The sequence below is a fragment of the Atractosteus spatula genome, chromosome 15 (assembly GCF_055471065.1).
Source record: "Atractosteus spatula isolate fAtrSpa1 chromosome 15, fAtrSpa1.hap1, whole genome shotgun sequence".
Lineage (NCBI taxonomy): Eukaryota > Metazoa > Chordata > Actinopteri > Semionotiformes > Lepisosteidae > Atractosteus > Atractosteus spatula.
The window spans coordinates 7,546,119-7,559,086 of NC_142720.1; the positions used below are offsets into that span (position 1 = coordinate 7,546,119).

The window sequence follows — 12,968 nt, forward strand, 5'->3', positions numbered from 1 at the left end:
TGTTTGATCATGAACGGCTCATTTGCTACAATAGCTGTTCTGAGTAGGATTTGTGGAAACATGTTCTTTCAATGTATTCAGTGTCCATCTGACCACACGGTGGAATGCATATTTGCTTTCTGCTTGTATTAAATTAAGTAACATGGCCGTTAGCTGTGTCCACCCTTATGGCATATTTTCCCGACGAAGGTGATCGCAAGTTTACAGCTTTGTGCCTTTCCCGTGTTGTTTTTGTTTTACCTAGATTGCCCCTTAAAATTTAGAAGCTGGAAAACAAACTCCAGTCGTGTTTACTGAAGTGGAGTCCAACAGAAATGTTTATCGATCCCGAGAGAAATGACGGGGCTGGTCAAAGGTCCGAGCAGAGGACCTCCATTACCGGTCTTCCCCAGTTCTCATGACCTGCGGTCAGACGGAAGAAAACAACTAGCAGCGCACAAGGAGACAGACCTTTGAGCGCACAGCATCTTCGAAGGAATGAAATATGGACCAGGGGGCTTCTAGATGTCAGGGGATGTCAGGGGATGTCATCCTCTTAGAGAAGAGATCCTTGTACTTCTGCTGGTATGGGAATCCCAAGATTAAGATCTCATGTGGCGTACTGACCTAAGCAACTTGCCTGAAACGTTTGAGTAAAAGCGTCTAAGCGATTGAAGCATTGCTGTACTGAAAACGTCTGGTAACGTTGTGTGGACGGGGCTAAAACGTGCTAAGATTCAGTACACTTAATCTGGAAATATCTGCATTTAATACCAAATCGAGTTTGATATCGCAGCATCTGGAAGTCAGTGTGCGTCACCAAACGGGAAAAAAAAGATTTAGAAGCACTAAAATGCGTGGAAGTCTTATACTCCTTGATTTGTATTCTTCGTGTAGGTCATCCTGGTAGTTGGTTGTTATACTTCTTAAAAATACAAAGCTCTCTCGAAAAAGAGTAATATTCTCCTAGAGGGAAATATTTTCTATAAATACAGCAGTCTGCATTAGCAGAAGTGAAAGTAAACGTAAATATAGCACAGTGACCGTTCAATGCATTCCTTTGCATAACATCTTTTAAACAGAGGAAAACATCGATCCATTGAGGCTCAAATTAGGCGATATTATTAATAGATGTTCTTACACAAGCTGAATACACGAAACTGTAAATAGCGATGGGTTTTGCAAACACGTTAACGCTAGTTACGTGAAACACTGTGTTGTAAACATCTCATGGCGACAGCAACAAAGCCAGGACAGACTCGCAATTCCATTTTTCAAATTGTATAAATTAAACGTCCATGTTCTTCGACTTGTACCTTCCCATTCAAGAGGTTAATGAATTTATTATTCATAAAACTGACATGAAAAAGAAGTGTTACAGAGATTCTGAAGGTTTTGTTTTTTTTACCTGTAATCCTAATCTCTAGGTGATTTATGTCTTCATATGTCCATAGCTAAGCACGAGGAAAAGTAACTGGAGAAGTATAGTTTAAGAGCAATTTGAAAGGGATTGCTATTTAAGCTACCTAAATATATGCACAGCAGATTACATATCTATAATATATATATGGAAGTGTAGAGTTTGATATCCACACTTGGGAATGAACATAGACCTGGAACAAGTCATTTTTTACAAAAAAACTTGAAACAGCTTTGTAACAGCTGAACTTCTACAGCTTTTTTGAAGGCCTTCCAAAGAAAACCGTTGCGTACAACTTGTCAATTTCAAACCAAGTCAACCTTTTGCTAATAGATAAATAAAACCTTTCGTCTCTGTCCACATCCGAGACTGGGTCTCTCTAAAGAGTTAAAGGACTGTCAGTGTGTGGATTGTTTGGGGATTGCCCACAAAGAGCAAATTTCAGTTTCCTGCCAAGTGCTGACAAATGATTCATTCTGAATAGAGATCATGTGCTGCAGCTTCTGGCCCTCGCCGATGTGCAAGCAGGAAGTGAGCTTGTTTTCTTTTTTTCTGTTCATGCCAGAGGCTGCGCTTGCATGCACAGCCTGCATGGAACGGCGTCGGGGAGAGGGAGACAGGTTGCGCTGAGACAGACGCGGAGTGGAGAGGCCTACCGCCGGTCGGTGGCGGACGGGGGCGGGAGGTGATGGCAGCACCGGTGAGGGAGCTCCAGAGGAACGATTCTGTGCCGCCCCCGACCCTGAGCCCAGCCGTGCCCCCCTACGTGAAGCTGGGCCTGACCATCGCCTACACCGTCTTCTATTCCCTGCTTTTCGTCTTTGTGTACGTCCAGCTCTGGCTCGTCCTTCACTACAGGCACAAGCGTTTCAGCTACCAGACTGTCTTCCTGTTCCTCTGCCTGCTCTGGGCAGCACTGCGGACCGTGCTCTTCTCCTTCTACTTCAGGAACTTCGTCACGGCCAACTCGCTCGGTCCCTTCGCTTTCTGGCTCCTCTACTGCTTCCCAGTGTGCCTGCAGTTCTTCACCCTCAGCCTGATGAACCTCTATTTCGCCCAGGTCAGTTCTCCTCCTGTGTGTCTGTGTGTGTGTGTCAGGCAGGGTCTTGTGAGAAATGGGGAGATGGGTTACAGGTATGCTGTTTTTCTTTTGTCATTTTTTTGCTCCTGTGGGAAAAACCTAGCTACTTCAGCTACTGCCAGGCAGTGAGCACCCTCGCAGGTGCACCACCGTCCAGTTAGTAAACAGCAAGAGTCTCGAAGGTTATAGATCCTTCTGTGACCCACAGACTCTGTCTTTGAGGTGTGCAAAACTTCTGAAGTGATGCACTGCAGTTACTTGCACACATCTTTCTACAGTCATGCTGCATGTACGGTACATTCTTCAGCGCTCTTGTGGAGTCAGTGTCAATTCAAGCTGCTCAAATTGTGAAGCAGAGACTTAGCTGTTTACTTCATCAGAGCCAGCTGACAGTGAGTCTTGTTCTCACAGGAGGTCCTGACAACAGGCACGTTTTGACAAGTTTATAAACCACTGGACTGCAGAGCAGACTGCAAAGGCTAGAGGCAGCTCTCCAAGTTAGAAATGATTCATTGAGCCCAGGTCATGCTAACTAAGCATATTTGTTCAGTAAAAAAATCTGACTTGAAAAAGTGAAAAATTAAATGAACTCAATACATTACCTAAACGCATGTAGTTTGCCAAATACTTTACCGAGTCTATGGTCAAGGAGCAGAAAAATCAGAATCTAAATTGGCAAAATGACATAGTGCTTGTATTTTGTTTATTATTTTACTTCACTTTGTGGTTCACATCTAGAACCCCAGAAGGACTGATGACAAATCACACCTTGGAGAGGGTTTAGGGCTTGACTTGAGGGTTCTTACTTATAGTTAATAGAGCGGTGAGGCTTATACTACTACTTAATTACTAATTAGAATCGAATGTATTAATTTATTAGGGCTGTGCATCTAATTAGAGATGCGTTAGATGTTTTAAAGTTAGAGGTAAGAATTAAAGTTAGGGTTAGTGTTTGAGGGTTTTAGGGATAAAGCTGGCATTAGGGTTTGTTAACTGTTTACATTTATGGGAACTGAGTACTCACTCAGTTTGGTGAGTTAGTGTTTAGGTTAACTATTTCTAGGGGTTAGGGTTCATGCCGCCTGGTGATTAGCCACAGGTTGTAGTTCAGGTTTATTTTAGAGTTTTAGGAGCAGTGTTTTCTTAAAAGACAATTCAATAGTAAATCTAGCTGCGGTACTATAAACCACTTTCTGTATCTCAATCAGATTTTGTTGTTAGCATTCCAAACAACAGTATCTCCGATGTGATCTCTTGTGATTGTATATACTGAAGATTATCCACAGCTAATCTGAATAGCAGCTTTTGTTTCCGTTCTCCTGTTGCAATTAAATAACCTCTGGGACTGTTTTTGGAATCCCCAATAAATCCCACACATTGTAGTTGGGAAATCTCCCTCAGTGCGTAAGACTCTTCAGATTTAGTTTTCTCCTGCATATACGAGAGAGAATAAAAACCACATTTCCAACTTTCTGCTATTCCAGTCTTTGAATTTCTTTCTATTCCATTATTCCTCGGTGGTCAGTCTAGCTTCTGTAGAAAACGCGGCCAAACAAAACTTTTCTCAAATTAATATTTAGAAGTTCAACCTTTTATGTAATCTGACTTAGTGCATCATAAATCTTCAGCACGTATGCTGACCTCTGTACGCTTCTTAAAACCCTGCCTCAAAAGCTGTAAGGTGAATGTGAACATCCTGAGGAGCTGCCAGCGGACGTGTGAAAGCTGAGAGAAACAGTCAGGAGTCTGGCGAATGCACTGTCCAGAGCTTTTTCTGTCGAAAATCTCTGCATGTCCTGTGTTTCTTCCGGAACACAAACACTGTTTCAACACACTGTTTCCTTTTAGATACTTAACTTCACGCTGGGCAGAAAAAAGAATTCAGTAAAGGGGCTGTTGCGTCAAACCAGCAATATAGGCCGTGGTTTAAAAGCAAATGCGTTGTGTAATTGGTGGATCTGAAAAAAAATAAAGCACAAATGTTACCACTTTGCATGAAGTTGAAGGAAAACGTGCTATTTTGGGTAGACAAGATTCAAAATAGGACAGATATTTCCTGACTGGGGGCAGGTTTGGGTCTCCTGTGAATTAGCCCTTACACTCACACACTTTAAAGAACACCAGCATTCAGCTATGTTAAGGAGTATACTATAAAGTTACTGAATCTGCAACAGCAACGTATTGTGTGATAAAGGGAGTGACCATTTTCCTTAAGAATGCTGCTAGACAGGCTGTACTTTTGCACTTGAATTGTGATACATGAATTTGACTATTTTGTGGAAGTTCAGTTGTTTACTACAAGATTCTTTTTAACATATTTTTTTTTATTCCTGCTGTTTTTTACCCGTAGTTAAGATGAAGAATTTTTTAAAATAGATTGTCTGTGTCAGACACTTCTCCATTTTGCACTGGCTTCCTGGCGATAAGGGAAACCTTTTCGCTTGCTTTGTGAAATGACTATTTGTTTGGTCAGGCATCTGTTTCGGGGGCATGAAAGAACTCGTGAACGACCAGCAGACCGAGCCGGCGAATGTCTGTTGGGACATGCAGATCATTGCCTCACATCACACATATGTATATGACCCAAATACATCATAAATGCAAGGTACATATCCCTTTATGTGTGATACTTCATTGTACCTGTTCAGGCAGGATCCTGAAAGACATCCATGTAAATAAGTGGTGACAGCATGAATATTAGGTTAATGAATTTTATGCTTATGTGCAAACTACGGATTTCTGATCACATCCCTACTTGTTTCTAGGGGTTAGGGTTAAAGCAGATATTTAGATTAATTAGTAATTCAGTCTCATCAAGGGGCAGTGGGCTTCCCTGATGCAGTGTCACAGCATAATTGTTAAGATACAGACTTGGGCTGCCGAAAGACAAATGACTCCATGGTATGTTTCTTCAGAACTTCTCTTTTCTCTTCTCCCATGCAGGTTGTTTTTAAGGCTAAATCCAAGTATGCACCAGAACTTCTGAAGTACAGGTCAGAAGCCTTTAATATACTCTGTTTCTTCATAAGGCTGAGAACTGTCCAGCTTTGGCTGTTGTTTTCTGTGAGCTAACTGCCTGTCTGTCTGTTTCTTTAAAATGTGACACATCCTTGCAGTTTGAACGTCTGAACCTGGACAAACTCAGGCAAACGTTTCCAAAATATCATTTAAACAACAAAATTAAAAAAGCCTACAAAATGTCAGAGGTTATAAAAAAAAACAACTCTCTTTTTTAAGGAAGTGAAACGTAACCTGGGCAACCAGAGTTTTCAGCTTCACAGAACACACAGCTTTTAGCTGGGTTATTATTAAACACAGCGCTAAGCTAATGGGGAACTTCATCATCTACAGTACGCAACGACAGAGAGGGCCTACAAGAAGAGAAGCTACTTTATTTCCACTGGCCTAGTGCTTGAACAAATGTGCTCTACTAGCCAGCAGCTGTATCACCCTGCAACTCACCACTGGCAGCCCACCGAAGCTCAGCAGGTGTGAGCCTGGTCAGTACCTGAATGGGAGACCTCCTGGGAAAACTTAGGTTGCTGCTGGAAGAGGTGTTAGTGTTGCCAGCAGGGAGTGCTCCTCCTGTGGTCTGTGTGGGTCCTAATGCCCCCAGTATAGACGGGGACACTATACTGTAAAAAGGCGCTGTCCTTTGGATGAGATGTAAAAGCGAGGTCCTGACTCGCTGTGGTCATTAAAAATCCCAGGGTGCTTCTCGAAAAGAGTAGGGGTGTCACCCACTGAGAGCTGGTGTGTGGTGAGTGTACTGGGGCATCATCCAGGTGGGGCTGCACATTGCTGGTGGTGGAGGAGAGTCCCCATTACCTGTAAAGCTCTTTAAGTAGAGTGTCCAGAAAAGTGCCATATAAGTGTAAGCAATTATTATTACAATGAAACCAAGTATTGTGATGTCCTATGGTTGTCATAGTCTGCATAGTACTCACCTTTATTGTGTTTGTCTTTTGCAACTGCAATGTTTAGAGTACACCGTGTTTATTATGCATGTCAAGGATTTTGCCATACCCTCACTGTACTTTGCTTGAGAACATCATGATTTACCATGGTAAATATTTAACAGGCCTGATTGTTTCTATGTTTCTAAATGATTTATGATGGTAAACCGTGCAATTATTCAATTCCGGCAAAGTCAAAACAGTGAGAGCCTGGTGAAGCCCACGTAACAATCTGAGCAGATTTATCATGGCAGACTTTCAGAAAGTCTGTACTTTGATTCTTGCTGATTTGATTCTGAGCTCCTCCATTCGCTCATACCAGGTTGCCTCTGTACCTGACCTTCCTGTCCATCAGCCTGCTGTTTCTGGTGGTGAACCTGACCTGCGCGCTGCTGGTGAAAATGTCCAGCGCTGATGTCAAGATAATCGTCCTGGTTCGAGTGGCCATCAATGACACGCTGTTTGTCCTCTGCGCCGTGTCCCTCTCTCTGTGCCTCTACAAAATAGCCAAGATGTCCTTAGCAAACATCTACCTGGAGTCTAAAGTAAGTCTCCTCTGGTGGGACATTTATGGGGTTACCTGCTCAGGTGGAGCTACTGTGTTTATCTGTCTCTAGGACCAAATAACGTACAGGGGAGCTCAGGAGTGGATCATTTTGCATTTCCAAAGGTTTACTCTTCTACACAGTGGGGGTTTGCTCTCTGGGTTGTATTTTTGTTGTTGCTAGAAATGAAAAAATAATAAACTTACCATTTCACGCTATGTTACAGAGCGCAGCACACGGTCACACAAACGCTGTCACACAAATGATCTCCCTCTGATATTAGAGCATGAATAAGGATGAGCCATTCAGTTGTGTCTAATGGGAATACCATTCCTGGCGGCCGAGTTGTGAGAACTTGGCCTTTAAAATCATTTTGCACTGACATTCCCAGCAAAGATTATGTGATATTAAAGAACTTTCTCTATTACAAAAGTATGTTTTTTGTGCTTAGGACGTCAAACCTAAAGTATGTATTTAGGTAAGCACGTCCAGGGACTAGTATTAGTTGGATTTCTGTGAAATGAGTCAAAAGTTGAGAAAGTACCATTTAAGGTAACAACAATGTCATTTTGACATTGAGCCTGAAAGACCACAAGATCAAAGTGGGCCAGACGTTCAACAGGGAATGCACAAAATTATTGAGACCAAGTAGAGATGCTTTTCAAAACCATTGTGTAGGAAGGAGCCAGCGAAGTGTAGATAATGCTGTCGGGTATCATCGAACAGTTAAATCACAGGGCGTTAAATAAGGTGGGCAGCTTCCAGAATTTCCAGAATGAGTGATTGTTGTCCTCCCTTATCAATGGTATTTTGACAAACCATAGAAAGACAGTCTTTGACACTGTAAGATGTTGATGTGGGTATGCATCAGTATAAACAAATATAGATATTAAACAGCATTTAATTTTAATTGAGTTGGTACTACATAAAGAACATGTGTAGGAAAGAGGTAACCAGTAATGATTTTGAATGACATAAAATTAATATAAATCCAAAATATTAGTAGACTGTAATTAAGAAATAAGACTGTCCAGAATCTGTACTTGTGCTGCTACATATGAGGCTCCTCAGAAAGAGCATCAAAACTGCACTGAAACAGCTGTGTTGTGTGTCGCATTAGCAGTGCATTGATGTGGTTATAGATCTAAGTGTTGTGGGAGTATCAAACTGTCTGCCCACCCATGTTGATGAAGCCAATACCCTGGTTAATTTCAAGAATGAGATCTCTGGATTAATTTACTACTAACTACTAAACGGGTTAGATCCTTTGTTCTTATTTCTTACGTGCCTCTGGTAGCTGGATCAGTTATACTTCTGGCACACACGCAGAGTGGCTTTTTAACTCCCTGTAATTATTTTCAGGGAACATCAGTATGCCAGGTGACAATAATAGGAGTGACCGTCATTCTCCTTTACACCTCCCGGGCCTGTTACAACCTGGTGGTCCTGGTTCTCGCCAATTACAAGAACATCAATTCCTTCGACTATGACTGGTACAACGTATCGGATCAGGTACTGTGGTCAAGATCCTGTATTTTCAAATGTCCTTAATGTCACATTAATGAACGTATGCACGCTCATAGATCCTGACATGCAAATTCTTTAAAGGCATCCTTTTTTTCCATCAAACAGTAGGCCAATTTTCAGCTGTTTGTTTTCACAAGAGTCCACATCTTGCACGAAAATCCCATTCTAACACCTCCGAGCTCTACCTGGCATCACACTCAACAGAGCTATTTTTTTCAAAACTACTATAAATTCCCTGTGTAAGTTTTGCAAAGTACTCATAGAATTGGAGGGCAGTATGACAAGGATTACCTATGCAATTATGAGCTAATCTTGAAGCCAAAGTAAAAACAATTGTTGCAAATATGTTTTGATGCCCTTGAAATTACTCTCCTGAACCACCACTTACATGGATACATTCTTAATAAACCTGAACACTAACAAATGAATGAAAAAAAGTATTATGCCCAATAAATTATTGACCCAGCTCATTTCAGGTACAGGATGCTGATAAATATGTGTTAAACTGAAGACTAATCTGACTACTGCTACTGGTAATAATGAGCTATTTGGCCAAATGTTTGCAAGGAGGACTTAAATCAAGGGTAAACTTTGACAGACATGTAGCTGAGCCCCATGAATATCACCTCAGGCTCTGTGGGCTGACTGACACCTCCTCTCCTCTCTCCGGGCAGGCGGACCTGAAGACCATGCTGGGGGACGCAGGCTACATTGTATTTGGGGTCATCCTCTTCGTGTGGGAGCTGCTCCCCACATCGCTGGTGGTCTTCTTCTTCAGAGTCCGCAGGCCAGCGCAGGATGGGGTGAGTCAGGAGGGAGGCGGGGTGTCCAGGGCAGCTTTGGGGATCTTGGACCCAAAACCATCTGCTGATATCTGGTACTCAGACACAGTTCCAAGCACAAGAAGTATAACTGGCTTTACATTTCCTGGTGTAAGGAGTACAGTACAGCTGGTATTACTATTCCTGAAGTAAGGAGTACAGCTGGTATTACTATTCCTGACTGGCATTACTGCTTCTGAAGTAAGATGGACAACTGGCATTATCATTCCTGATGTGAGGGGTACAGCTGTGCTTTAAATTGAGACAGATGCTTGCTAAGACTGCTTACCAGGACAAGGGCATTGCTGTGAGCCTGACAGTGAGGTGTGATACAGGACATTTTGCCAGTCATTCTTTATACAGGAATATTAATTCCATCTCATGACATTGATTCTCAGCACACAGCAATAGTCAAGACAACTATTGCCTAAGGAGAGAGTCAGTAGAGGTATACAGGAATACTCCCCTACCCAGCACAGAAAAGTATACATTTAGAGCTGTTTGATGGACAGCCTCTTTACATTGTCTAATAGATAACAGTGAATGCACCAGTTGTTTTTTTTTCTCCCAGGATGAGTCACCAATTATCTTTAAAAGGCAAAGGAATGATTGTTTGCTTTGGCTACACAGTGCTTGATTTCATAAAGGCTGTAATTTGAAATATCCTCTCCTTTAAATGCATCATTTCACACTGCTGAAATATTGTTTTTGTCCACTGTTGTCGATTTGAGCTTTAACAAAAGACCATTTTTGCTACATGTATAATATAATGTCGCAAACCAGGACAAATCTAGTCCTTTCCAGAGCATATTGTTTTAAAATTGGCCCTGAGATATATTTCTGTTTCAGAAACTAAATGTTATCGAAGGCTGCTGAGGTTGCAAACACGCTGAAAGAAATGTTGGTGAATATCAGCAATACTTTCAACAGAATTTTACTTCCCAGGGCAGAAAAAGGTCCAGGCTGTGATTTGAACCCTGTTGTTTAACTTGCTGTAGGTTGACACATTCGTGATAGATGATATCTTGGGAATCGATAAATTTCGCAACTGTTTTCCGACTTTAGGGTGACTGTCTTCACTGCGTCTTTTCCTCTGCGTTCCTCAGGGCGGCTCTCGGATCCCCAGCCACGCATTCTCCTCCAGGGCCTATTTCTTCGACAACCCCCGGCGCTACGACAGCGACGACGACCTGGCTTGGAACATCATCCCACAGAACGTCCAGGCCAGGTAAAAAAAAAACAACCTAAAAAACTAGAAAAGACGACACCGTAGAAAAGAGGCTGCCTGAGGAGCTGTAAGCTGCTTTGTTCTTTTAAAAATGACCAAAAAATATTTCCCCCCCCAAAAATAAAAAGTAGCAGACGTCACCAGACAAGAGCCCAAAGCAGTAAATCCATAAACTTTGCAAAGCATAACTGAATCAATGCAGAAACCTGCCAGTGCCATTAAATTGCCTGATTACTGCCTGGCAATGATGGAAGTGTCTTAGTGACTTGGACACATTGGGTGCAAGATGAATTCCTCTACCTGAGGGGGGTTTGAAGAAGACTGACGAGCGGGGTTTTTGCCTGACCTGTGAGGGCTGTCTCGCCGTTTCCTCCGCAGCCTGACGGCGGAGTGCTACGACTGGGGCAGCCGGAGCAGCGGTTTTGTGGCCTACATCGGGACGGAGAGCCCCGACTCCCCCCCGACGCAAGAGGAGCTGAACCCTTACTGACAGACACTTCCTGCACCGCACATTTGCACAGGGACCTACGGATGATGTTGGAAGACGGGGGGCTTCACCGGCTCTGCGAACTGTAGGACACGTGGCCTTTTACATTCATTGTAAATAGTTATTACTTTTATATAAAAAAAAAGATGTGTTCTGTTGTTCGGGACCTTCTAAAATTTAGCTTTGCTGCTCACAAATGTTTTCAACTTGGTTTATTTGACTAGGCGACCCTGAAACTAAGGCTAGTTGTCCTTCGGTCTCGAGATCAGTGCTGATGGGACTGACATTCATCTTCTTTGTCTCCCATCTCTCTCACAAAACACCCTACGTCTCAGCAGTTCTTCACAAACTGCTGGGTATGACAAATTCAGCAGACGCTGGGGGGTGATCAACAATATGATACGCAGCCAGACTGCTTTGATAACTAGAATATACTGCACTGCATAGAATGAATAATACAGCTGACATGAATCCACATTTAATAGAGTCACTGGTCAAGGGCCACTTTTTCAGTCAGGACTGACGAGACCACAAACAAGGAATCCAAAAAAACCCACAAGGAACAATTTCACTTTCAGATGAAGGAAACCTTTTCAAATGTGAACAAAACTGAGACCTGCCAACTGCTGTGAACACACAACCCCCAATGTCTGTCACTGGGGTATCTGAGCATGCACAGGGCTTGAATGGCTTGTCAACTCCAGGGGAACGATGGAGAAAACACCCTCCTTCTGTAAAACTGGAATAAGATCAGAAGGCTAATAAAGCAGGGCTACTGTGGCTTGGCATTGGGAGGCAGGTTTCGCAATTCCAGAATAATTCTGCACATTTTACACAGCAAACAGATGCTTTTATTTTGGGGGCGGTATAATATTTTAGAAAAACTAACCTACAATGTGCCACAGTGAAACCCCACTTATCAGTAATACCGTGACTAACTAGATAAACATGATGATGATGATGATGATGTAATAACTAGAGTGTGCTCTTATGCATTTCGTATATACAGACAGTAAAAAGTGCAAAAAAGGGGTTTTGGGCCAAATAGCACCAGTTGTGTTTGTCATGCTTTTTTATTGAGGATTCAGTTCTTTGGACAGATGAAACCTTATCGGAGTATTAGCTGTCAATGGCTGAGTGAGAGCTAAGGCAAGGCTTTAAAGACAGTGCAGAGACAGCTGGCCAACATTCTGAAGATCTCATTTTCAGCCTTGATTCTTTGTTATTACACAACTGCAGAGCTGTTGAAGGTAGTGCATGGGTCAAACTGGAACTGCAGTGCTGGCCCAACTGCAGACATCACTAAGTCTGAGTACTTAAAAGCCTATTAAAACAGCCTGCACTTATTTGTCAGAGAGCAACACTAATCCTGATGTTTTGTACAAAGCTTCACTCAACATTGGAGGGATAGAGTAGCTCAATTAGACATGTACCTGCAGGAACATAGATGGGAAAGGTACATTTTATTTATTTTATCCAAGACCAGTGCTATTTATGGGGCACAGATATATTTTATGCATGTTTCATTTTCCCGATGTAGAAAGGTTTTAGATTTTATTTTTTATATATATATGCATAATTATTTTAATTTCACATTTCGGCTCTACAGCTTTCCTATCTCTGTATGATTCGTGGTCCATTCTGAACTAGAGACGCAAATAAAGAGCACGTTGTACAAAATACCATCCCGGTCAGCTGGTTTTCCATCTGTTTTCTTTTACGGTATAATGGTTTCAACAAAAGCACTTGCATGTTGCGCAAAGTACGGCCGATGGACATTATGTCTCAAAGAACCCGAGTGCTGTTATTACGAGCCCCTGCTCAACAACATTTCAGCAACATGGTGTCACTGTTATGTAATCTCAAAACAAGAGACCTTGTGATCGGCTGTGGCCTCACCTCCTTCCCTCTCAACCTCTACTGA

The 12,968-nt window shown here is 42.4% G+C and overlaps 1 protein-coding gene across 1 annotated transcript; it reads left to right on the top strand.

Annotated features, from left to right (window-relative positions):
- Positions 1-436: 436 nt before the first annotated feature.
- gpr137ba (G protein-coupled receptor 137Ba) lies at positions 437-12,724 on the top strand. The gene is made up of 8 exons (XM_088934441.1): positions 437-564; positions 1,965-2,459; positions 5,424-5,473; positions 6,759-6,981; positions 8,344-8,493; positions 9,183-9,311; positions 10,436-10,557; positions 10,936-12,724. The coding sequence occupies exons 1-8, from the start codon at positions 505-507 to the stop codon at positions 11,045-11,047; spliced, it is 1,341 nt and encodes a 446-aa protein (XP_088790567.1). The 5' UTR covers positions 437-504; the 3' UTR covers positions 11,048-12,724.
- Positions 12,725-12,968: the final 244 nt, after the last annotated feature.